This window comes from Mugil cephalus, chromosome 6, assembly GCF_022458985.1.
Source record: "Mugil cephalus isolate CIBA_MC_2020 chromosome 6, CIBA_Mcephalus_1.1, whole genome shotgun sequence".
NCBI lineage: Eukaryota > Metazoa > Chordata > Actinopteri > Mugiliformes > Mugilidae > Mugil > Mugil cephalus.
Window position 1 is genome coordinate 23,286,010 of NC_061775.1, and position 26,272 is coordinate 23,312,281.

General features: G+C 42.5%; 3 protein-coding genes across 4 annotated transcripts; 2 read left to right on the forward strand and 1 right to left on the reverse strand.

The window, feature by feature from the left end:
• Window positions 1-605: 605 nt before the first annotated feature.
• Window positions 606-13,201, reverse strand: ushbp1 (Usher syndrome 1C binding protein 1). The gene is made up of 14 exons (XM_047586764.1): window positions 12,791-13,201; window positions 11,755-11,978; window positions 11,208-11,344; window positions 10,401-10,564; window positions 10,013-10,201; window positions 9,674-9,921; window positions 9,055-9,195; window positions 8,785-8,873; window positions 8,514-8,649; window positions 8,209-8,419; window positions 6,999-7,160; window positions 5,685-5,782; window positions 4,471-4,593; window positions 606-4,385 (listed from the first exon to the last, which is right to left on the reverse strand). The coding sequence occupies exons 1-14, from the start codon at window positions 12,791-12,793 to the stop codon at window positions 4,220-4,222; spliced, it is 2,091 nt and encodes a 696-aa protein (XP_047442720.1). The 5' UTR covers window positions 12,794-13,201; the 3' UTR covers window positions 606-4,219.
• Window positions 13,202-13,504: 303 nt separating this feature from the next.
• Window positions 13,505-18,415, forward strand: babam1 (BRISC and BRCA1 A complex member 1). 2 transcript variants are annotated; one of them, XM_047586767.1, is made up of 9 exons: window positions 13,505-13,657; window positions 14,250-14,701; window positions 14,779-14,837; window positions 14,924-15,044; window positions 15,172-15,250; window positions 15,350-15,374; window positions 15,472-15,601; window positions 16,052-16,138; window positions 16,340-18,415. In XM_047586767.1, exons 2-9 carry the CDS (start codon window positions 14,264-14,266, stop codon window positions 16,538-16,540), a joined length of 1,140 nt encoding a protein of 379 aa, XP_047442723.1. In that variant the 5' UTR covers window positions 13,505-13,657; window positions 14,250-14,263; the 3' UTR covers window positions 16,541-18,415. The 2 variants fall into 2 exon arrangements, with proteins under 2 accessions (XP_047442723.1, XP_047442724.1); XM_047586768.1 differs by having other exon boundaries at window positions 13,509-13,543.
• A 487-nt stretch (window positions 18,416-18,902) lies between these two features.
• plvapb (plasmalemma vesicle associated protein b) lies at window positions 18,903-24,761 on the forward strand. The gene is made up of 9 exons (XM_047586766.1): window positions 18,903-19,467; window positions 19,659-19,835; window positions 19,948-20,026; window positions 20,309-20,510; window positions 20,599-20,818; window positions 22,563-22,712; window positions 22,824-22,943; window positions 23,359-23,475; window positions 24,398-24,761. Exons 1-9 carry the CDS (start codon window positions 19,264-19,266, stop codon window positions 24,404-24,406), a joined length of 1,278 nt encoding a protein of 425 aa, XP_047442722.1. The 5' UTR covers window positions 18,903-19,263; the 3' UTR covers window positions 24,407-24,761.
• The last annotated feature ends 1,511 nt before the right edge of the window (window positions 24,762-26,272 follow it).

The following is a 26,272-nucleotide window of genomic DNA, read 5'->3' on the forward strand; positions in this document are numbered from 1 at the left end:
GGCCCGGTGTCAGGAGGCTCAGGAGAGAGGTGTGAGGTCAGCGGGGCGGCATCCCTCGGCACAGGGGGAGATAAAGACAGGGGGAGGAGATGAGACGGGATATGGAGTGGTTGTGACAGGTGAGCTAATGACTTCGTGAGAGAAAAGGGTGAAGGGCTCTGATCTCTTTACGCAGCTTACAGAGGGACGACTTATTAAAATGAGGGAACGGATGCGTGGAGTAAGCGAGTTGACCTCAAGCTCCCGGGTCACACACACACACACACTCTCGCATGTGTCGTGGGTGATTGCGTCCTCCCCCACGCTGATTGACAGCCGCTGTCGTGGTCCAATAATGGTTTGGGGATTTTTCCCAGGCACTAAAAAAGGCCCCCTCTCTCCACGGGCCCGAGCGGAGGCTGTTACACGTGGGGGTAGAAGTGTGTCCAGAAATATGGAGCGTTGAACGTTAGCAGATGGGATCGTTGCCGCCTGTTTGACTTCCTTATCTCAACGTTGTCATTAGTGCATAAAAACTGTTTGCAAAACTGCGTTTCGGGCGCAGTATTCCAGTGCGCACACTACGGCTTTATCGCGGGCGAGATTAGATTCAGACTCACGCGGGATCGAGGTTAAACCAAGGTTTTATTTATTTATTAGTTTATTTAAAAGAAACGGAAACAGTTCATTGAGTTCAAGTGTTATAAAGCTACATAATTACATGTCTTATTCATTTCAATACTTCGTGCTTAGACTCCACTTCGGAGACAGCGTGTAATTAAATAATAGCAAGTACAAACAAATATTACACTGAAGGCAGCTGATCTTTATCACTGCTGGTGCATTTTATATTTTGCAAGACTGTCTGATTTTCAGTTTTAATACTTTATTCTTTTATTCTGGGTTGTTTTATGCATTTTATGTTGCTGTGTAAACAATGAGAAACTAAATGGCATAATTTATCTCCTTTACTTACATCAAGTACAGTTTTCTAGTAATACCTGCATCTTCTCTTCTGCATATTTCAGGTTTTTTTCCGGATACAGTGCAGTACTGGTACTGGGTCCTAAACCTTTTTCATTCTGACACAGTCCCATTATTTTATTCATCACCAAACTCAGAAGAAAAATAATACTGTACTTTCACGCTGTCTTACATTTTAAAGACGGTTTGTGTCCTTTTTTTACTCCAGTTTATTGGACAGAAATGTTCTTTTACATGATTTTTTTTACATAAATAATCACAAACTGATCATGGCTACAGATTAAACTGCGCTAGTAGAATACACAGAAGTTAAAATAAGTAAAATGCTGTTTTTATTTAGATACCTGAAGTAAATTTTACTGGTGATAAAAAGGAAATTTAACGCTGGGTTTGTGTGAGAGTTCATCATCCCTTAGATAAAACGTGCAGATATCCACCCGCACCTCTATAGATGCACATTTACTGAGCCATTCATGATAAAAGTCCTCGAGTCACTTCTTTCCACAAGACGTTTCGTCATCACTGTGTCTCCTTGGACTTAAGAGTCAACCAGAGGTTACAACAATCATGTCATCTAAAAAAAAAAATCCTTTGATGAACTCAGAAGCTTAACATAGATCTTAGGGAGAGGCAACACAAAATGGAATGATAATTGTATCATCTGCTCTAATGGCAGCTATTACAACAATAGCGATGGTGACCTGGAGGTATGGAGATATAGGGAAGGGAGGGGGGGCGGCGGCGGAGTTTAGACCTTCTGCGGTGACCTCTGCTCGGAAAAAGGGCAAGCTCAGGCAAGAGTCAGGGCGTTAGGGCTTCGTCACCTCGTCTGACACTCTGACCCCCCCCCCATTCAGAGGCTAACACAACAGCCAGGCATCGCTGTGACCCGGTGGGTGTGACGCTCAACCTTTGCCTTAACCTCCTGACCGCCGGTCACAGCTGCATCTGACCGGCCCGGGGAGGTCAGGGCACAGGGTCAACTGGACGGTGGAGAGGGGGCCGAGATGCCTGAGAGATGGGAATACGGAGGAGGGGGAGGATAATGAAGAGGCCGAGGAAATTGATGAGTGAGGCAGCGATGAAGAGCGAAGGATGGACGGGTGGTGAGGAGGTTTAGAAATCTGGGTCACGTTACGGAAGAAAACATATTTTATCAATCACGCTGCTTGGATCTGTCTCTGTCCATAAAATAATGATACTGGGATATTATTTCCGCTACAATTCTTATTTTATTTTCTTAACATCACATTTATATTCTCGTGTGTGAAACTGTTGTTTAAATCCCCGAAATCTGATAAAAGTCCCCAAGTGATGACTCACGTTTGAGAGATTTAAGGGAGAAGTTAAAATTACATGAAATAAAATACATAATATCCTGGTGACTGTCTATTTGTGCAGTGTTCAACTGGGTGAGGAGCCAGTTTCTTGTCAAGTCTTGTTTGGTGGCTACAAGCCAAGACTTTTCCCGTCTCCTCCTTGCATCACTGCCTTGCTAGGTCAATTTGAATAACATATCCCAACGCTGTTTTCTGTGGTTGTGGTTGCATTTTTTTTTCTTTTGTTGTAGTTTCTTCCAAGTCGCTCCAGCTCTAGATCTTAAATCTCACAAGCATTTTCTGCCGTGTTTGCAGCGCTAAGCCCCAACGCCACCGTCTCCCACTGAGACACGTTAGGTGCTAATAACCGGTCACATGTATTGAATTTCCTCTGTGATGAAGGAGCATGTGTTAGGGATGAAAGCATAAGTCTAAAAGAGCTCCAAAAACTATCTGCACGTTCACTTGAGATAAGTGAGAAAATGTGTTTTGTTTTTAAATTTGGGTGGACTGACCCTTGAACAGAACTCTACAAAGGTGCAAAAGAAGACAAATGAGCTCTCGGTACATTTTGAGAGCACATTGTTCCAGCCCCAACCCCCCCTCTTTTTTTTTTTCTCACAAGAGCACAGCCGGCCAAGAGTGACTTTATGGAGTTGGCTTTTACGGGAAAATGGACATGTGCGCTGTCGAGGTCAGTCCCGAGGTCCTCAGTGGGTTCAGTCCTTGAGTCGGCCTTAGAAATTCATGACTGCGTGACAGCTGTTTCTCCAAAATAAGGAATGTGTCTCGTGACGCGTGAGTCCTGTTAGGTAAGTTAAGAGCTGGATCTTATTCAGGATATTGGTTGAAAGGCAGGCAAGGCAGAATTCAAATAGTTTTTTTCAGAGTTGTACTTCCTTTGTAAGTCAAAGACTGCTGCTGTGGATGAATGAGCTTGTAGATAAATAGACATTTCTCCACAAGGCCAGAAAAATTAACTATATTTAATAGAAAAAAAGCAGATTTTTTTTTTTTTTTTTTTTAAAGAGTTGTCAAAAGTTTAGTCCCTTTCAACGACAGGTAAGTATCTACTTGTTAAGAGTTACTAGTCATGTGACTTTCTGATCGGCAACTCTCACAGATGTGTCTATTTAAACCGTAAGTCTTCAACAAGGGGTCTGCGACCCCTAGGGGTTCTGCATAGATACTGCAGAGGGGTCGCATAATCTTTGGTTGATTAGACATTTTTATATACATATATATATATATATATATATATTTTTCATTTTCACCCACAATTTTCTCCCCAAAATTAAATTTCTTTAAACACACCACGCCACAGTAGTTGAGACCTGTCAACCTAAACCTCCCGTACACAGTAGGCCCCGCCCCTGTCACTGCTCAGCCAATCACAAGGCCGCATATTACACACTGACTCTGTCAGGTTCCCTGCAATTGGCCGAGAGCCTTTCCAAACCCCAGGGGAAATCCCAGATGCATGTTGCAATATTAGCAGAAGAGAAGCTAACAGTGTAGCTTATTCCCATCAGCTACAACTACTGAGGACAAAACGTTGTGGTTACTCACTGTCCCTAATATTTTTCGTTATGTTTAAAGTTAAAACTTTAATCTGCCAATTATCTGTCACTCTACTGTTGTACATTTGAAAAAAAATGAATATTTGAACCTGTGTATTATTTAAATAGCCTGAATGCTAAATGATTATAATGGTGTATATTTTATAAATAGCACTAGGCCAAGTTTAAATAGAACACATATAGTAGATAAGGGGGTCCCTACTTAACCACTCCATCAGTTTGAGGTCCTTGGCCTGAAAAACGTTGAAGACCCCTGATTTAAACCCCAACTCCTCCACCAGTCCTTATATATACAGTATACTATGCCCTGGATGACTGAGAACTTTCACAGATATGTTTGAAAGAGCCACTCATGTCTTATAAAACAGTCTCCTCCCTCCTCCACTCCGTGCCCTCCCCAGCAGCTTTTGTGGCTGCGCTCTGGTTGTGTTGACTCTCCATCATGGCCGCCACTTTCTGCTCCAGCCTCCACACCTGCTCCCGATACTTCCTGCGAATCTGCCGGTACGAACTCAAGGCTTTGCTGAAATGAAAAAGATCCAACTTAGCACGAGGACGTTCGCTCTTTTCACCCCTGATGTAAACCATAAATCTCTGACGCCCTTCACCTGTGGGCTTGCGTGAGCCGAGCTATCTGCTCTCCGTTGTCCCTCCTGTGGGAGCCGCCGTCTGAGAGGGCGGTGTTCAGAGAGTCCTGGACCAAGGCCAGCCTCTTCTTCAGGGCTTGCTCCCTGGAATAAAACAGCGAATGACAATTTTGTCAGACTGGAGCACTGCAGATGTTTATCCACACTGATTATGAAAGATTTATGTAAAGAATTCCTTTTTCATTCCTCGGTCTTAAGAGCGGACGCCACATATTGCGTCAACAGCAGAACTCTGTTTAAAAAGAATCCACAGCTCAAGGTCAGAACAAGGAAAGGATGCACTCTGAAGCACCTTGAGAGGAGAAAGAACTAGAAGTTGCTTTTATCCAAAGTCTTCATTTCTACAGAGAGCGTCTCTAAGCAACAGAGACAAGAGATGCTCGATGCACCTTCAACGTTGAAGACTCAAGTGTGTTCTTTTCTGACGATGATGTACCTTGTTCCCTTTTAGGGTTTAAAATGAAAACACAGCGTACATAAGCAATTAAATAAGCACTTATATAAGGGGCGTTTTTTTCAGGTCAAGGACCCCCAAACTGATGAGAGATTAAGTAGGAACCGCCTACCTACTATATGTGTTGTTATATATTAAACGTGAACTAGTGCCATTTAGAAATATACATTATTATCATTTTACATTCAATATTAAGCTATTCAAATAATACACAATAGTTCAAACAGTAGGGTAGCCATGCAACATAATCATAAACATACCTATAGGCCTATGTATCATGCACTGTTAGCTTCTGCTAACATTGCAACATGTGTCTGTGATGACCCTTTACTAAAATATGTTGGATTCATGTTAATGTTAATGTTAAAGACATTTGAACAGGTAAAAAAAAATCCATTTTAGATGCAATTCCTTCATACAAACAAAAAAACATGAAATGTTTGTTGACCTTGACCTTTCATGACTACACAATGGGTAGGACAATCAAACTGCTGTATGATCTGAATTTCTCCAGTTGGGATCAATATAGTGTTATCGTATCGTATCGTGTCGTGTCGTGTCGTATCGTATCGTATCGTATCGTGTCTTATCGTATCGTATCGTATCGTGTCTTATCGTATCGTATCGTATCGTATCGTATCGTATCGTATCGTATCGTATCTTAACTTACATAAAAAGGAAATCAACCTTTGGACTACAGCACTCAGAGATAGCGTCTCACCTCTGTAGGACAGCCTGCAGCTCTTTCAGAATGGGCCTGGCTCGAGGATCCGTGATTTCCCCATCACAACTGAGCCGTGCCGTAACCTCACAGAGCCTCTGAAACACAACATCGAAAAAGGATTAAAAACCCATCCAAATCAATTCATTTTTATTTATTTATTTAAGATCTGTGGTTCCCAGTGTCTGGTCTCCCCCAGTAATCAGCATTTCAACTTCAACATGTTACAGATCATTTTATTTGAAGCATGGCTGGGATCTCAAACATGTGGCCCACAGGCAAAAATTTGCCCACCAGAGGCTCCAATCTGGGCCGCGGCACGAACATGCAAAGTGTGAAAATTATAAAGACGACATTAACTAGACATTTCGCAATCAAAACAACTGCTACTCCTAATTTGTCCACTGTTTAAGTCAGTTGTAGTGCACTTATTTTTCTTTAGAAATTTCAGGTTATTCATAAAATGATTTGTAGTAGGATATCTCATTAAACGTAAACCTTTTAATCTTTGCACCAACAGAAATGCAAACATTTGTTATTCATAGATTATAATGCTGTTATGTGGCAGGTCTGGACTGTATGTATGTGGCCTTTCAACTAAAATGAGTTTGACACTTCTCCCTGGGTTAAAGTCTCCAATATTTTATGATAAAATAGCAAATATTAACCCTCATACTGACCATCCCCGATCTAAAGGTTTACATTTACATGAGCATAACCCACTTTTGAATTTGGTTTTTATTCCATATAACAACCCGAGACGCCCATGACCTTATGACGTCATGGTCACGGTTCAGTATCAAAATTTCAGAGCTGTGTCCTTCTCTTCTCGGCCTTAAACTTCTTAAAAGGATCCGAGATCTGATCATGACCAGGATGCAAGTGCACATGTAAGCAGAGTCGTAATGCGACTTTAAATTCACAAAACATCTGTAGAAATTAAAGCACGAAAGGAGTCGAGCGGCGACTGCTGAGGAAAACCATGGCAGCTTTAAATCACGAGGTCTGAGGTTCAGTTCTTTGTCATTTGACACTGACAGAGGTGCGTTGCGTGGTGTGAATCTGTGCTGCCGTGACAGTAGAGCCTTGAAGACCTTGTGGAACTAAAATATCCTCCTCGGCCTGGAGGGATTCTGCTTTGGTAGATGTGTGATTTCCCACGAGGGACAGCCAGATTTGAATCGGGCCTGTCGCAGTAGACCAGCGTCCTGCTCCCTCTTGCTCGTTTCACCTTGACTTTGTGTTATTTGCAAATTAAAAAAAAAAAAAAAAAAAAAGGAAGAAGAAGAAGCGAGCAGGAGTCAGGAGCCCTACCTGTTGTTCAGATCTACCGCGACCCTCCGCCTCCTCTCTGAGGTTTTCCGGGACGAAAACTCCCGCTGCTTCCTGAGCCTTCTGGCCCATTAAACTCCACTCCAAACTCCTCAGCTCTTTCTCCTTGAGGCGGATTAGAGCTCGCAGATCTGACATCTCCTCCTAAACAAAAACGATGAAACCATTAACCAGCGTATATACAGACTTAGAGGCAGACACGGCACAAACAGGGGTGTGGTGAATAGTTTCCATCTAAGGAAAAGAATCACAACCACACGGCTTTACCTCCAGAATTTATACATGATTTAATCTGATATTGATACAAAGGCCTTTTTTTAATCTGCTAAAGTTTTTATTAATATACTTCTGTCTAGTTTTGTTGGTGCTGTATAGTATGGTTACTCATTCACTTCTCTGTAATAGAAACTAATCAATACTGAGCATTATATTTATTATGTCATTTCTATTCTTACATCTAATTTTGGACTATTAGCAAAAAGAAGTGGACTGTATGTTTTTCTCTCTACTAGTTTACATTTTCTAAAATAATTCTAAAATATAAATAGTGCACCATGTACGGAATAAACTGAAATGTCACATACAATGTAATAAAATTCAGAACAGTGTAAAATCCTGAAAGGGGAGTGGGTGGTGAAGGGTTCATTCATGGTAATATACACCGATCAGCCACAACATTACGACCGCTGACAGGAAAAGTGAATAACATTGAGCATTTTGTGACAATTCAGTGTTCTGCTGGGCAACTTTTGGACCTGGCATTCATTCATGTGGATGTTACTTAGACATGTAGCACCCACCTAGATCAGACCAGACCAGACCCCCCCACCCCATAGCAATGACACAACAGGCACACACACAAAAAAACAGTTTAGGAACAGCACAAGGTGTCCCGAACTCATCAAGGATCTGTGGGAGGCCCCTCCCCTCAACCCATAGGGACCCAAAGACCCCCCGCTAAGACATCGTGTTACCACAGGACACACATTGAAGGCCCATGTCCACTCTCTGGTGAGTCACAAGAATTTTGGAGGCACAAGGGAGACCTGCACGATATTAGTAAGGTGGTCCTAATGTTATGCCTGATCCTTAGATCTATCACTGACTTCAGAGACGTGTCACCAGTGTGTTGTACACAAACTGTATATACACTCAAAACAATGTGGTTGAAAGGTTTGAGCTGCAAACTCACCCTGACTGAGATGAGTTCATGAAACAGGGAGGCCTTCTCCTTCTTCGTCTCAGGAGGTTTGATGTTATCTTTGGTCACATGTCCCCATCTCGATCCACCCAGATGACCAGCGTCTGGACTCGGTTTAGGGAGGCAAATGGCCGCCCGCTCCCTTTTCAGACGCTCAATTTGCTGCCGGAGAGCTGCCTCCCGGTCCACCGGCTCAGGTGTCCTGCGTGTTCACAGGTGGGGACGACCGGGCAGGTGTAATTTTTGTCATTAACCTTTACGTTGTGAGATTACGCGGCAGCACTTTAAAATGTCACCTCTGCCCCGTGCGACTCGGTGCCTCCGCCTCCCCCGTGTCCCCTGCCGTGGAGAAGGAGGTGGACAGCTCTTCGGTTCCCATTTTCCAGGGCTGAGCCGACGGGCTGTCGGCCTGCTGACTGTCACCGAGTGGCTCTGATGAGAGGAAAAATGTGTGACCCCTGCTGTGCTTGATGTGTGTGCAGATGACATACAGTACATTCCAGCAGTACATGTGAGTGTCTGGGTGTCCTGAGGTGTGAGCTCTATTAAAACTTGGTATTCAAACACCTGCTGGGTCTGTCTGCAGAGGAATGCTTTGCTGTTTCTTGGCTTCGTAAAGCGACAGCAGCTCGCCGTAGGCCTCCTCACACTCCTCGCTGTCAATCACAAAAGACAAGACATTTGACCTCGCTAGAAGAACCCAGATTAATGCTGGAGGACTGCTGACCTGTGCACGTCCGCTGCTCATGTCAAAGCGCTTGGCAACAGTGACGCAGGATGTTCATATGTGTGCAGACAGGCCTGTGTACCGGCGTGTCAGGTGTGTTTAATGTGTACCAGTATCTCAGAGCCTTCTGTAGGGCCGCGCAGTCGCTCTCAAGCCTGTTCACCGTGATACTGATCTGCTCCGACTCTCCCTTCCTTCGCTCCAGAGCTGCAGTCAGACGTTCATTTCTGGCCTTCAGCCTCTCGATGCATCTGGGATAAAGAGGGTGGAGGAAAAAGGGGGAATTAAAAAGTAGAAGAATTTTAAAGAGTTGGAGCGTAATTATAGCAGCATTTCCTGTTTGCTTTTCTTGTTCGGTCAGGACCATTTTTAGCCAAAGAGACTTTATTTTTCATTAATTGTTCTGGGTTGCAGAGCGACAAAGCCAAAGCAGCTTAAATAAGGCACCCGGAATGAGATTTGCCAATGGATGCCTTGGCTGAGCTGTCAGCTGATGTGGGCTGGCTTATAGATTAACTATCTGTAGAAAGGGCTGTGAGCTGAGCTTGACTTCATGGCCTGCCCAACAAGACACTGATTTTCTAGGTATCTTTAGGTTTTTCTACACTTAGAGCAAAGCAAAACAATTTTTTCTATCACTTCCAACAACACTGGAAGGTCACTAGCCATAAATCCTAAATAAGTTGCTGCTTTGTTTTATGTGTTTTCTCACAGGCCCGTCACATTCACCTGTTCAGTCGATCGGTCTCAGACTCCAGGTTGATGGGGCTCGGACAGGGACTGCCTGAGTGAACAGAGCCCAGTGGGGAGCCATCCACTCCCACAGACAGAGGCGTCAAAGCTCTGGCTGTTCTTCTGTGGAGTAAAGGTGAACCGGGGTAGGGAGGGGAGGCCCAGTCCGGACTAAGGGCCCCAGAAGTCGGCCGGTACGAAGGAGAGTGACTGCCGGACCTCCAGGCCTTATGTAGCCCGGCCAGCTAAGACACATATCGGATTGGATTTGTCTCATTCATAAATATATTTACTCTTTTTTCCCTGCGATCTTAAACACAATAGGACATCTCCCACCTTCTTCTCCTCCTCCGCCGGGCTCACGTGGCTTTGCGCTCTCTGCAGCTCCTCCTGGTGACTCTGTAAGGCGTTTCTCAGAGCAGCTGACTCCCGTTTTTCAACATCCACCATGTCGTCCTGGTACTGTTCCTTTGGCAGGCCTAATGGGCACGAAATCCCAAACTCTCTTTCCATCTCATCCAGTATCTGCGACCAGTGAGTCAGAATTACTGAGGGGATTTATGAAGACAGCCCGAACAATGGCAGTGGACAGAAATATAGCAATATTTGAACTCTTAGGGACTTTTTTTGGCATTTTATCAGACAATACTGACTGTAATTTTGACCTTATCTTGGTTTGTTTTGAGAACGATGAGCACATACTTTAATTATCATACTTTTATACCTGAGTGGCTTTAACCCAGTTCTCCTGAGCTGCTCTCAGGTGCTCTTTCTGCCTGTCCTGGTCTGAGGCTGTGATGGGGGCGGCCCAGGTCCTCCGACAGCTGATGGAGTCCTCCACCGAAGACAGCACCTCCTGCAGCTTTGACCAGACGACGCCACCGCCCCCTAGAGGATGAAAAGGAGAGGCACGGGGGAGCGTGTTCATGGGAGAAGCTGTAAGATTCAATTTTCAATTCAGTTTTATGTATATAGCGTCAATAACAGCCTGAAGCAAGAAATCTTCTATGGCCAGACGGGCAGAATCAGAGAAGAAAGAGAAAGAAGAACAGGAGAAACAAGATAAACAAACCTCTGTCATAGATCCATCGTCTGACTAAAGCAAACAGAATCTAATAATAACCTGATAAAGTCATTTAGGAGAAGAAGTTGCAGGTTGGGAGGAAGAACATCACCTACATACAATACAGCATCTGTGCAAATCATCACCACATGGCCTCCAAAAGTTGTTTCATTTAAGGGAAAATAAACCACAGTCTCAGGGGAATATGTGTGTTCAAATCAGCAGGTACGCACTAACTCAAAAATGCAATATATATCAGTGAAAGGAGTAAATCTGTGGAACAGCTGTAGTGAAAACATGGATGTCACCAAGCAAGTTCAAACAAATCTTTACGAACAATATTCTGAACAGACAGAAATGGACACTTTTCTTCTGTTTTGTCACATAATTCACTATAAAACAAACAAAAACAGGGTGGGACTAGATATGTTTTTATTAACTTCATCCTGTAACCCCTACTGAACCAACCTCGGTCCGGCGTTGGAGGTTTAGATATGGCAGTGAAGGCAGCATTGCTCTCAGAGCTGCTTCTGACCACACGGTGAGACAGGAGGTCTGGAACCAGAGGCCTGGACGGACCTGATAGTCTCCTCTCGCCTGGGTCACTGCAACAGCAAAGGGTTTATGTTGAGGTAAGATATAACCTGAATATGTATTATATGTATTAGTGTCCACATTTAACCCTTTAACTTTCAGCTGGGTCGTATGTGGGACAGAAGTAGCTCTTTGAACCAATCAGAGCTCTGCACACGAGTTGTGTTTGAGTAAATGCTGCATGCAATCTGTCATTTCCTTCTGGTTTCATTGATAAAAGTCATTCGACCAACACAAAACAAAACAAAATAAAGCAAACCAATTAACTTCTTATTATTTTAACTCTGATTCTGACTTTTGTTGTAGAAACGGAGCAGAGTCTTGGCTTTCAAACAAGATTAAGACCGTGCACGAGCTCCAAAATGTTCACAAACAGCATTCATTTTACTATTTCCTGAATATCATCATCCACTCTTCTTGCCTCGGTGCCTTTAGTGAACCCATCTTCTTGTTCAGTTCAGCGATGATGCTGAGCAGGGTTCCCACTTCAGCCTCACACTGAGCCAGTTCTGCGGGGGAAGGCTCGAGGTTGACCGCCGGGTCGGAGCCCTCGGCGTCAAAGGTCACATGATCGCTCGGGTTCATCACCTCCCTGTCACAGACTGACAGTGCGTCCAGGCTGTTACATCTGCCCCGCCTGGGATCCTGCAGAGACAATATACTCAGACTCCTTTGTCTAAGTCTTTGTCCATTGACGCTACACATGTGTTCCTGTGGCTTACAATACAATGTTCCTGAAGCAGTCTTCAGCCTGTTTAGCGGCTATTGTTTTGAGCTACGGAAAAGGAGGAAACTAAAACATCCTGAGATCCAACTTCCTGCCCAGCAAATATTTGTGGATCATACCATCTATTGTTTTGCACGGAGAACGCTCAGTAAATGCCTCAAAATCACAACAAAATGTCATATCTTGTATTATCTTGTCAACTAATGTAAGGTCATTTTAACCTACAAGTATTTAAAAATTATTTAATCTTTCAATGACATGGATTTTTGATAAAATATTGTGCAAACCAGAGTCGGCAGCATGCTTTAAATGCCATATAACATCCAACTATTCTTAGTCAGTATCACAGAGAGGCTGTCTCAGCACGGTCTCGGGACTAGGCAGATAAATACCTTAGATAATTTGCCAAAACAAGGCTCACATTTACAATTCTGGGCAGTTTAGTGTCTCAAATTCACTTGAGTGTGTGTGTGCAAACCCAGAAATACCACAGACAAAGTGTCACTTGTCAGAAGTCCTGCTCCTCATTCACACGCTGGTATTTGAATTTTACTACAAAGTGCAACTATCCTTTAAGTTGTAGCTCTTCTCTTGTACATAATTTGAAGCGACACCCGGCATTCAAGATCTAAGTTTTTTTTTTTTTTTAATTCATGTATTTTTTATTTTTTTCTGGAGTGCTGCCTATCTGGTTTCCGCATAGTAAGTAAAACATTTCAGCATAACTTACCATTATTCTTGAGCTTTCTGGCAGCAGCCGCGTCTCAGTTTGTGGCGTGTTTTCCCATATGACAAAAACGAGGAGATGTTTTCTTCAGTCCTGCAAGTTTGTGTAATTATGTTTTCCAGTAGTCAGTCAGTCAGTCGCTGGAACACTCTGCTCTTTGCATGTCTGTCTAACAGTGTTTAGTGTGATGAATAAAGTAGTGGAAAACAGTCAGAAAGTCATCCCCACCCATTCCCCTTCATTGCGTGTCCTTTCCTGTTTTGTCAGCCACTAGCGTCCATGCCTGTTTAAGAGCAGCCTGAGTCGAGTGGTGTGATTTTATGTGATGCAAATTTTCAGTTCTCACCACTTAAAGAACTTTCTTATTTATTTCACAGATGTATTAGATCAAATCAGGTCTGCAAAAATGGTTTAATCTAAAAAAAGATGATGATAATTTAATAATGCATGTAATTTATCTTTATTTTTCATTCTGGAGAAACACTGTAGTTGTGGTGGTTGAAAGAAAAAAACATGGAAGATTTAGTACATTGCTGTAACCTTTTTCAATCCTGTATCACACGTTCTTTTTTATTTATTTATTTTTTTTGTGTAATATATATAATTGTTTTTTATATTACCATTACGATTACCATTTCACATTACTAAGATTAGAAAAAGTGTAAGAGGAGGAGTAAGAAGAAAGTTTACTGCTTTTTTCAACTTCATTACCCACAGTGCCATGCGGCGCGGTAGTTCCGGGTTGTATCATTTCCGGTAAGGAAGTTGTCTGTTCAAAACAGATGATAGCTCGCCTTTAAAAACATTTTTGCAATTATTAATGAGTGTTTACGTTTTGTAAATCGTCGGCGTGTCGTTGTTACAAGTCACGTAAGTTTATTCTTTATTCAAACGTAATACTTTTACACTTCACGAGGGATTTGACGTAAGTTTAGTTAAAGCTAACTAATGCTAACAGCTAAAGTTGCTGCTGCGCTGTCACCAAACATCACCTTCCTCCAGCCTTTACAGCTTAAACTGTTTGTTTGGCACCTGCCAGGCTTTCTGGACGAATTGATCGAAACATTTACTAATGAATAATCTATTAAAACACAGGTGTTATTATTCTAGTCATCTAGAAACTGAAATCTAGGCTTACACGGGTATGATTTTATCTGTCTTTTGCAGCTTTAACTATATCCTTGTGTGCATCGTCTACTGGGATGTGTCTGTAAAATCTCTGAAATAATATAATTCAGCTAATAAAGATAGTTGGGAAGGGGGCTGTCGTAAATCTGAGAGTCATGCACCTTCCTTGTGCATTATACTGTCAGAACAATCCATAAAAAGTATAAACAAACACCTTGTTTAGGATTTTCTTATCATCATTTTCAATTCAAGTTGTTGGCTCAGTTTGAATTTAATCATATTCGCATTTAAATATTAAGGAAATCAAGCTTCCAAACTAATTCCACTTTATTAGCATCCCGTGTATCCATGGAGACGCCAGAGCCTGGTCCAGCAGATGGAGAGGAGCGTCTGGTGGAGCTCCGACCTCGGACCCGATCCAACCCCGAAGGCGCCGAGGACCGTCGGAGCAGCACGGGCAGCCTCGGGGGCAACAGTAACTCCAGCATATCCCAGCCTGCTGTGGGAAGTCGCGTGGAGGGCGAGGGCGAGGCCTCGACCAGCGACAGTCCTCCGAGCTCCACCACCACGACAGTCTCGGCAGCAGCAGCAGCTCAGGTCGTGGCCCCTGTTGCTCCTACGGTTGTGGCGGCCGCAGCCGGGGCCACGGTTCCACTGTCCACTGCTGCTGTGACGGCTAAAGAGAGGCCGAAGCCCACGCAGCAGCAACCCACACTCACAGCCTCCGTCCCTCCACCAGCAGAGTACCAGCTCAAAGTTCCTCGCGTCAACTGCCCAGAGAAAGTGGTAGGTCCACTGACACATGGACATATAATATACGGACTATGCGGATTATATTAATAGTTTTGTATTCATTTTGACAGATTATCTGCTTAGATCTTTCTGAAGAGATGTCTTTGCCAAAGTTGGAGTCTTTTAATGGGTAAGGAAGCTGCACAGTAAACTTTCATTCTCCAGTGATAATGTTTTTTCATCACTGCCCAATTGAACTCCCTTTTCTCACGTTAGATCTAAAACGAATGCTCTGAACATATCCCAGAAGATGATTGAGATGTTTGTCAGAACAAAACACAAGATTGACAAACGGCACGAGTTTGCTCTGGTTGTCGTCAACGACGACGCCCTGTGGGTGAGTACAAGAAGCATTTAAAAAAAGTAAAGTCATACAAGAAACGTGATTGTAATGAAGCTGAAGTTGTGACTTTTTTTTTTTTGTATGAGTTGAATTGACTAAACCAATATAATCTGTGTCTCAGCTGTCAGGCTTCACCTCTGATCCCAGAGAGCTGTGCAGCTGCTTGTACGACCTGGAGACCAACGTGTGCGAGTCTTTCAGTATCTTTTCACTATAAAATGAACCATTGAGCACTTTTTTTTGTGAAAATGGTAAATTCTAGATGTTTTAGACTTTTAACCTTAACTTCCCTTTATTAGACCTGGAAGATCTCCTCAACGTCATGTGAGTACAGATTGACTTTTAACATATTTGTGTTTTGTGAAGTATGTTAAAGGGTCCAAAAATGTTCAGACTGAGGTATTTTCTTTTGTGTCTTCAGTCGTCAGAAGATCGAGCTGCCGTTGATGGAGAACGTTCAGACCATCCCTCCTCCGTATGTGGTTCGGACCGTGCTCATTTACAGCCGACATGCAGGGCAGCTACAGTTCAACCCCTCTGAAGCTGTTAGCGTAAGTACTTCTATAAGTTCCAGTTTAAGGAAAAGCAACTAAAATATAAATTTGATTTGATTGTTATCTGTCTCAAACAAACGCAACCATCAAAACAAACAGTAATGAAGTGACAAAGTGCAGGTTTGAGAAGAGGATGAAGGAAGCCACCGCTTACATTGTCATATAACCTCAAGATCCATGAGATCTAATTAGAACATTCAACTTGAGTATGAAACAGAGCTCTGTTCTGACAAAATAAAATCCTTTCAGAAAAAGTATTTAATTAGCTGTCCAGATCATTTTAACTGACCAAGATTTGTATTTACTTTTTGTAAATATAAAATTGTTTTAATGTAATGCACATAAATTCCCTCAATGTCTTTTCTGTTACAGTGTTTCTAGTCCTCCAGCTTAGAGCTGATTATACATTTAAGTCATTGTCTTGTTTCTTCTCATGTTTTTCCACAGAAAATGTTGCAGTCTCCGTATTTTTTCTTTGACGTGGTCTATTTGCACAACGGAGTGGACGAGCAAGGAGATGAGACCAGCTGGAGGGTGAGTAGCTGATGATGAAGACTGATTCTCCATGACGTATGCATTATTTTGGCTCACTACTACACTTTTTTAGATAACTAAAACAAAAAAAAGTGTTAGTCTTTCCGTCCTACCAAGCATTAGTTCAAATTCCGCTTCAACGTGATGAGATAATAGATTTAGTTTTCCATTCCTACTGTTTGACATGTACCTTTTCTCCAGGACAACTACACGTCGTTCTGTAACCTGGACTCGAAGGGCATGTGCTATCGCTTTGAGGTTTCCCTGAGCGGACCCGCCATCGAGCTGCACAACTGCATGGCCAAACTTCTGGCTCATCCTTTGCAAAGACCTTTCCAGAGTCACGCATCGTACAGCTTATTGGAGGGCGACGACCCCCAGGACATTGAAGCGACTGTCTAGAGCTGGGACAAACTTAAAAGGCCCTGCTTCTCTCACACAAACACACACACACACTCACTAGTTTATCAGGAAATGGAGCCTTTTCACATTATCATTGTTTGTTTTTTTTATTATTTTTCATTAACTACTGTAGAGTAATGATTCAGTGGAATATTTAGCCAGTTTAGTAAAAGAAGAAAAAAAAATGGTTACAGTAAATAATTTAATACCCTTTGTGTCCAAAGAAGAATGAATGACTCGTGAATTGTTCAGGGCTGGGGAAGTAATAAAATGATCCAGTGGATCATTTAGCAGTAAAATTGTTGGACGTCTCTCAGAAAGGGTGACATAATCGTCTCGAGAGTCCAGGAGCAGGACACTAATAGAACAACTGGATAAGGAAAGAATAAAAAAAAAAAAAAAAAAAAGAAGCACCAAACTTTACTGAACTTATCGTACATCTCCTTTTCTTCTTAGTTGGAAACTTCCACCTTGGATGCCTGTGTTGTTATTTTTAATGTGTTTTTTTTTATTATTATTTTATAATCGATTTTAATCCATGTGTCGTGAGGTTTCACAGAGGATTGATGAATGTAGAACTGGACGGTAGATCTGAGCTGGTTTATGGTTTTCTTTTCCTTGACTGTGAGGCCATTTGATTGTAGAAGAGGCTCCTCGTACTCATCATCAGTATCAGTGTAGCTGCACTTGAAACACATTGTACAGATTAGCTTTTTGGGTATTAAAAAAAAAAATAAGAGGCATGTTTTTATTATTATTTTTTTTATTGGTGCCTTTTGCGTTTTTGTCAGGAGATGGCAGCAAACTCCTTCTTAGGAGGCATCGTCTAGGAGCTGATGTCTAAATGGACCAGACCAAGTCCGAATATTGTTGGACAGATGTGTGGTCTGAACGAAGCTTGAGAGAGTTTCCTAATTATAAGTACTGCACCTAATATTCTAGGTGACTTAATTGATGCTTAAGGGTAATTTGCTAATCTTTTCTGCGTAATTTATCAACGTCAGTGTCTATAATCGCCCTGTGACAGCATGATTAAGCAGACGTTGTAAATAACGTCCCTTATCTATCTTTGGCAGAAATATTGCCGAAGCGGTCGAGATATACATTTTCCTGCCGCCCTGAAGATGTGTCGTGTGTTATCTTGAGAGGGTTTTCTACCGCCGCCTTTAAACCGTTCGGTTTCCTGTTTTTGTGCAGAAGTTATCTAACGCCTCTGTCCGGACTCCTCACATTCTGTCACTCTTAGCGTTCATAAATTAGTCGTGTTTTCAGTGAAGAGGGGTTGTCAGGGGAGACAATGGGGAGCAGGAAAACCTCAGGCACAGAGGACCTTTCCCCTTTCACACCCTTCCCCAGCAGACCTGACTGTTCCTCACGTCATCGACGCAGATAGCAGCGGAGGTGGGTGGAGGTGGGTGGGGGTGGAGGGGGGGTCCAGAGCGTCTGTACCACAGGGAGAATTTGTTATTCCCTCATCCCTGAAGAATGACAGGTCCCTATTGTTTTCCATCTTTCACTCCTCCACTGCCATGACTCTTTTCCGTGCTCACTTTGAACAGGATATGCTGGAATTTTTTTTTTGTTTGTTTGGCATTTTCTGCTTTTACTCCCTACATGGTTTGCATTGTGCACCCACCTCCAGAGAAATATGAGTCTTGTGACGGTCTGTAGTGGCTCCACACAAACGAGGCGCTGATGGATTGAACGCTTCCTTCATTTTTTAGTGTCTCACGTAGGCATCGGTGGAAAATAACTAAGACCTTCAGTATTTTTACTCACGAGTCTGTTCACTACATACACTTAAAAGGTCAACGATTTATATTAGGAATATGGTAACTTAAATAGATTATGCATTATTAAAGGATTTGTGCAAAATGTATTTGTTCAGTAGCCTACTTATTATCCCTCTAGTTTCTTTGAGTCACAAACCTGATCCAGTGTGGGCACTCAAACTGAACTGAAAGTATTTCTGATCGCTAAAACCTTTCACTAGAATAATCAGCAGTAAAAAGACACAAAACCCAGTTGATTTTGTTGTAAACATTTGTTCTACCTTGACCAAGTACAACGTTAAAATCTTAATTAATCAGGAACTGAATGCAAAATCAGCGCATTTAGCAATTAGGTGCTTCTACTTAATACTTCTGGTGCAGAACATACTGTGAAAATGGACGCTACAGTGAAGTAGGAGTTTATTTTATTTTCTTGTGTCTGGAAACATGTCTGGCAGAATTTTTAAACTTCAACTACTATCCCGGCTACGTCCTTCAGTTTCATCAATGGAAAAATTGGGATAACTTTGGCAGCGGTGCGACAGGAGGCTGCACTGTGACAGAGGTCGCCCAGGGAGGGGAGGGGAGGGTTAGGGGAGGAGGGGAGGGCCTGGTCAGGATGGAAGTGTGTGCCTCCAGCACCATTTATAAACATGGCCCCTCTCCACACCTAAGGGTCACTGTTTACATCCATCTCTGCCTGTATGTTCCTTCAGTGTGGGCACGGAGACTGAGAAGTAAACGCCTCGCACCGGGTTGGACTTCTCCCACTTCACCTCGACAGGGATCTGCCTGAACGTCTCGGCGCATCTGTTCTGCGGAGAAGATCAGATCAGACAAGGAATCCTTGTGGATTTTTATTTTTTTTTTTTTTTCAATTTTTTTGATCCCAACTCCATTCCTGTGTAGATCTTCCCGAAACCAGCTGCAAACATTTCACCCCCACCAGTCATGTACAACTCCAGCTACTCCCGGGCCAAGCTTGGCCTGGCCTCCAGGGATCCCATGCACAGATCCAAGGGGAAGAGCTGCGGCTACTACATGAGGATCATCTTCTTCTTTTCCTCTCTCATCCAGTCTCTCATCATCGTCAGCCTGGTGCTCTTCCTCATCTATGGTCAGCCAGAGAAGTCTGCGGAGGAGAAGAGGGTCAAGGTCGGTGACTTATTCTAGCCCCACAACTTAAATGAAGAATTAAAAAGAAAAGAAAATGGAAAATCAAACACAAAATATGTAATGAAAATCAACGTGTTTGTGAAAAATATTTCGTGGCTAGGTTTATTTGCGCATTCGGTTGTGTCTGGTGCTGTAAAATGTAGCGATGACGACTGATTGTGATTCTGAAGGATCTGGAGCTGAGCTTCAACAAGCTGAGTGCGAACAACATCCAGCTGAGGAAGGAGAAGGGCGACCTGACAGCACAGCTGGGGGCTCGCACGGCCGAGAAAACGGCTCTGGAGAAAGAGATGGAAAAGCTGAAGAACGAGACCAACGCCACGGAGCAGGCGCTGAAAGTGAAGCTGGTGAGTAGAGGTGGTGAAGGTGTGCAGCGTTGTGTTTGAAGACTGGAACCATGCAGGTTGCATTTTCCCCATTGTAACAAAACGTTAATGGTGTAAATCTTTTCATTTGCAGACTACCTGTGAGAGAATGAGCGTCCTCCGTCGTACCGTTCCAAACATACCATCTCCTGTGGGGTCCAGCACTTGTTGTAGTACGTACCACACTTTTAGAAAGACTGACTCTTACGCTTATGTGTAAAAAATGCATGCTTTATATATAAATCATAAATTATATATAAATGAACTGACAGATTACACACCTTTATAATTTATGATTTATATATGCACACTAGCGGTTGATTGGAGATCGGGTATTTGATTACAAGTCACCAGGAGCTGGACAGATGATTACAAACCAAGATTTATTCGTATGTGTGTCTAAAAGTCAAGTTTTAATAATAGCTGTAATTTTTATTTTCCTCCCATCTCTCCAGATGATTTGAAATCTTTGACGTTCGTCAACTCTCAGCAGGATGCTATGATAAAACTCCTCCACTCAAACTTCACCCAGAAGGTTCAGTACATGAGCCAGGAGCGAGACAGCGCCATTAAAGACAGAGACAAGTTCAACCAGGAGGCCATCGCCCTGCGCCGGGAGAACACCATGGTGAGGGAGCAGCTCGCCGCCAACACCAGGTACCGTCCGTCCGCCTGGTCGCCACGCGTTTACCGCTACTGGAAATATCAAACATACACCCGTTAAAGTCGATTTTCTCTCAATCAGGAAGTGCAAAGAGGACTTTACGCATTCTTTGGACGGGATCCAGGAGGTCACCAAGAGCTTCCTGAACCGGATCAACACCCTGTTTCAACAACAGCCGACGTTTCACCTCACCTGCCAGAGGCAGCAGGAGCAAATGGACAAGATAAGGAACAGCTGTACCAACCTGTCCACAGAGGTGGAGAATAAGTTCCAGCTGTATCTGGACAACGTGGGCAACAAGGTGTGTGCATGCCGAATATTTTGAGTGGCAAAAAAAAAAATACCGCAGTGATGGTAATATAAGCAAAATGTACATAAAGTATTACAAGTAAAAGCTTCCAGAGGTGGTACTGGATAAAGTGGGTAAAGTTTAACTAGTAAAGTAAGTCATTTACTATTTACGGTTATGGGTTTCACCCCAGCCTAAACGAGCCTAATTCAAAAAATTCCTTCAAGACCTTTGGAATATTCCAAAGCTGAGTGGGAAACCAGTTTCTCAAGGGAGGAAGTCCATCCACTGCATCACTCCTGATAAATGAGACTAAAGAAACAGACGTCCTGTGAGGCGAACTCAGGGTCAAAGCAGAGGTGAAGTCTGTGTCTGTGCTGATACAGCAGCACCGCGCAGGGCAACGAAAACACACGACCTCAGCAAATATGTGGCGCTACTCCTAAAAGCAATATTTCATCTCGATAAAGCGCCTCCCCGAGAGGTCAAAAACCATCGTTTGTTTTGCCGCTGGTTCTTATCGTCACTCTGGGCCGTCCGTTATTTTCCTGCAGGCACAAGTCCAACCACAACAGTTCCAGAGAGAAATGAATCAAACTTACCTTTCTGGTCTTAATTGTTTTTTTTTTTTTTTTTTTTTGTTTGTTTTTTTAACACAGATGCAGAAATATCTACTTTGCAATTCTCTCAAGTAGAGGCGTAAACATTGTCACAAATCCAACCCTGAGATTAATCACCAGGTCAATAAGCATGTTAGCATCCTGGTTATTTAAGAATTTAATATTATCGTGAACCGATCCGAGCTCAAAATATTTAGCTCCTTAAGAATACGAGGAAATCTTGACAGGTTTTTATATATAAAAAAGAACTTAAAGAACTCAAAAAGTAACTTATATGGATTTATATTTGAATAGACTTTATTGATCCATAAGGGAAATTGCTTGGTGGCTCAGTTGCAGATTAAAAAAAAAAAAACACAATTAAAAACCATGCTCTTAAAAGAATGCCAAGATTTTCAGGTGAACAAATCTACAAGAAATAGTAATAGAAGTAAATATACACTATATACATAGGAAGGATAAATTATAAGGTGCAGTAATATGGATGGAGGAGCATATGTTAAAAGAAAGACCCTTAGTAGTATAGTGGGTTCTAGTGAGTCTTTTGCAACCTGTAATTCCAAATTCCAAAAGTTAATTTATTACGTGTTATAAGCTTAAAAAAATGGCCAGGGCATATTCCTGATTCAGCCTCAGATCATAGCCCTCAACAGCTGATTGTGCACAAGGAAACTTTTATTCTTCAGTTGAATTCAACCCCCAAAAAGACTTGACAAACGCTGCAGTGAAGCGGTTCACGATAGTCGTCTTGAATTGTAAAGAGCTCCGTCGCTGAGAACGTCGCTGATGGTGTTTGGTGCGCAGCCACGTTCAGAGTAAACCTATGGGAGCGGGTTCGGTAGAGTCCGGTCGTCCACCAGCGGCACAGCACGTTCCCCGGGGTGACGCAGAGGAAAACCAACTCTGACAAACATTGCCATCATTCAGACGGAAATAGACACAGGATAAACAGAAAACAGGTACAGTTACGTAAGGGCACCACATGGGAACACGTTTGGTGCAGTTAAACTTAACCTGGTTCTTCCTGTATCGCTCCGTACTGCTCCAGCGTCTGAGAGGACAAATACATCATGTAGAAGGAAACCCACGGCACAACATTTACACAATTTCACGGAAATATTTTGTCTTTCTTCCAGGTGGCCGAGATCCAATCCCTGTCCAGTCGACTGGAGGTGGAAAAGGCGCATCTGACCTCCGACCTGCAGGAGTGTACGCGCAAAAGCCGCGAGGCGGCCGCCGAGGCTGCCAGAGAGCTACAGGAGAAGCAAAAGACTCACGACGACCAGGTAGATGAGATCTGTGTGGGTGGAAAGCGGGTTTCTCCTCCTGTCTTCTCGATCACACGGTGAAAGGGAATATAACAGCATTCACTTTTATTTATTGATTCGTTTTTTTAGGTGGAGAAATTAATCTTGGAGCAGAACCGACTGAGAGACGAGAAGAAACTACAGGAAGACAGTCTGACCCTGAAAGACGACATTATCGAGGGCCTCAAGCGAACGATCGACGGTGCTAAGGTGAAATAAATAACACACGTTGTGTGAAGAAGTGAATGGTTTCAAAGCTTCTTCCACATCATTGAGACAATGTTGATTATTATATGAAGGATTCGATCTAGTCACCAAATAATGCCAAAAGCCATCTGAGCATAAGAGATCCATCCTCCTCTGATCTTTTAAACCCGTCATCTTGCTGAGGTGAGGTAGACTGGGGACACTGGTAGGAATTTGGGGGCTGCAGTAGCAGGAAGGATGGAAAAGCGAGATAGCGAATGAAAACAACATTTGAGGATGAGTCATTAGTTCACAAATCAACCCGTCCGATCCCGACTCCACAGATACACGGCGTAGGTGTTTCGTGCACAGCCAGAAAAGAAAAAAAAAAGCTCAACGTGCTGTTATGAGTCTGATATAGAATGAATCTGTGTTGCAGGTGCCCCCTGGTCCTCCCAAAGTTCCTGCCGTACAGGGAACGGTGCAGCAGGACAGACAGACGCCACCTAAATGGAGCATCCCCGTGGGAGGAGCTGGCGTCGCCAGAACTCCAACGGTAAACTTTCTCTTAGAGCGTTTGTTTATCTGATTAGTGTTTATAGAAAGGCTGCATATAATCTGTAGAGGGAAAGAGAAAAAAAAAGGAGTTTGAAACTTTGTCTTGACGCTTTTTTTAATGGTTCATGCGTAATAAGCATGCTGATCTCTCTGAGAGGCTTTACCATTGACTGTATATATACCAAACCCACTGGATTCTGAACCTCAAAAATGAAGCGCTGAAGTGGACATAGACCGTGGTCGCCATGTGGGATGAGCTTTACTCTGCCTACTTTCGGATACCACCTGTCACTCAAAGTGGGAATTCCCTTAATTATGCAGAATTTTAAACCTTAATAAAAAAAAAAATAAACTAAAGAGTTAGAGAATAAACTATTGGGACCAAAAATCGTTGTTTGTACCAGGCTGTAAACACGTTTAATAAGGCTGTAAAGTTGGGCTTTTTAACATGGGGGTCTATGGGGATTTGCTCACTTTTGCAGTACAGCCTCAAGTGGCCACTCGATGAACTGCAGTTTGTTGCACTTTAACATGGGCTTCATCGCTCAGACCTGGAGGATGATACCGGGGCTTTACTTTAATGCTAACATCAGCAATGCTAACTCCACTTACTAAACAGTATATGTGTATAAATGTATATAAAAGTCTAATAATATAAAAAAACTATGATATAAACATTGATGCTGGTGTTAAGATGGTACAGTGTTTACAATATTCCTCATCTTAATTGGGATTTGAGTCAAGATTTGCTCAGGCTGATTGTAGCACCACTGTCAAATATACTGCACACAAGAAATGGTGGAAAATTAGTGATAACAAAAGTTACCACGGATTCTTCTGAGAGGTGGCACACTCTCAAATCAGATATTTGCAGAAAAATGCATGCATGTACTTATAATTGTTATTGTTTTGTCTTCCAGGTGAGATGAAATAAACCGTCCACCCGTCAGATTTATCTGTTCATCCTTTGAGAGGAGAGAGTCGACTCCATCTGACACCGTGGTCAACGTGTTGTCATAGATTCTTTGTACATATTCCCAAAGCACGTGAACAAACCCTGTAAATACTCTGTTTCCATGTCACTGACATAAATGTACCTTTGTTTGGCTCCGCTTGTAGCTGAGGATCGATTTGTGTTTCGACTGTGTATGAACGCTTGCTGTGTAAAGTGTCAGTATCTTTATACTGAATTGATGTACAAATTTGTAAATATTTTCCCTCGTGTGTCACTTACTGGAAAGTCTTTTATTTACCATGGAATTGAAATTAAACGGATCAAATGCCGACTTGCATCTTGACGGTGTTGTCCTTAATGTGTTTGCTTGTGACCTGCGTGTTTGCATTCATTTGTGACAGAGCTCCATCTAGTTAAACTCTGAGTGTCAAATATTAGAGAAGAAATGCTGAGCGAGAAACACACAGAGACTCTATTGATTGCCCTTTTTATGGTGCATTTTACAAGGCCAGCAGCTATTACGCACCGTTCTAAAGCTTTTACTGCTTCCTTTTTCCTTTCATGAGCACAAGGTGATGAGCCCACACAGCTCTGTGGATGGAAACAGCTGGTAAGTTATGGATTATTATGGTTCCAGTTTGGTGGCATTTTATTTGCGTGGCGGGATTTAACTGGTTCCAGATGTTTGTTCATATCGTGTGAAATATTCCAGTGTCACAACCACTATTTATTTAAACCTAGTCAAAAAAAGCAACACAAGATCACTTCGCTGTCGTAAGTTATTAAAATATTATTATTATTTTGTGGTGAATTTATCTGTAATCTGTTTATCTGTTAAATCATTTTAATCAATGCTCCTTGCTTTTTCATTAATATATACGCCAATATTCTTACTATTGTGATACTGTTTTTCCTAGAAAATGTAGTAAACAATGAAAAAAGTTGTATGAATTGTCCCAAAAGTTTCCCAGCAAAAGATTGAATTGTCACAAGACGGTCAATGTTATTCACTTCTTCCGTCCGGTCATAATGTTGTGGCTGATCAGTGTATATTTCTCTGTACTTATTATTTGCTGTTTACTTTGCTGTGACTCTTCATTTAATTGTGTTCTAACTTTAACTATTTAAGCCATTTGTTTAAGCTCATAACATATAATACAGTGTCTGAAGACCAGAATCTAAAATTACATAATGTTGGTTGGTTATAATTCCAGAGAACTCTTGTCCTCTTGAAGACACACTTGTGTTATACACTGGAAAAAAAAGACGCCCTTCAGAAGACGTGACGATAACCTCCCAGACTCACACGGTGACTCAGAGTGTTACAGGTGAGTAAGTCTTCACTATGTCCTCAGGAATTCCTGTTTAACGTCAAGTGTTTTGGATCCCATATATAGTCCTGGACACACACGGAGCCCACGTTTCGGGTGGGACTGGCTGTCCCGGAACCACAGGAAAACCACAGGAAACTGGTTCAGGCAAGGGATGAGTAATGAGAGTTAATCTGAGTTTTAGTTTCTTTTGCACTTTGAATTTATTGACTGGTACAAATGGAAGGTCATCCAGGTCATCATCAGTCATGAATCCGTTCTTCAAACCAGTCAGCGCAGAGTCCTCTGTAACTTCATTATATTCTGTTTTATTCCATTTTAACAATCAACAGAAAAGATTCCTACTAACTTTGGCTTTCAACAGGCGTTTCCAGTCAACGTTGTGAGGTTTCTACAGCTACAGCTGTGGTAGGGGTATCCAAGGTTCCTCGAAGGCGTCTTACTTTGGTGATTCTCTGACGTTTTCTCACAAGTGCTCACATACTCGGTAATAAATCTTTTAAATTAAT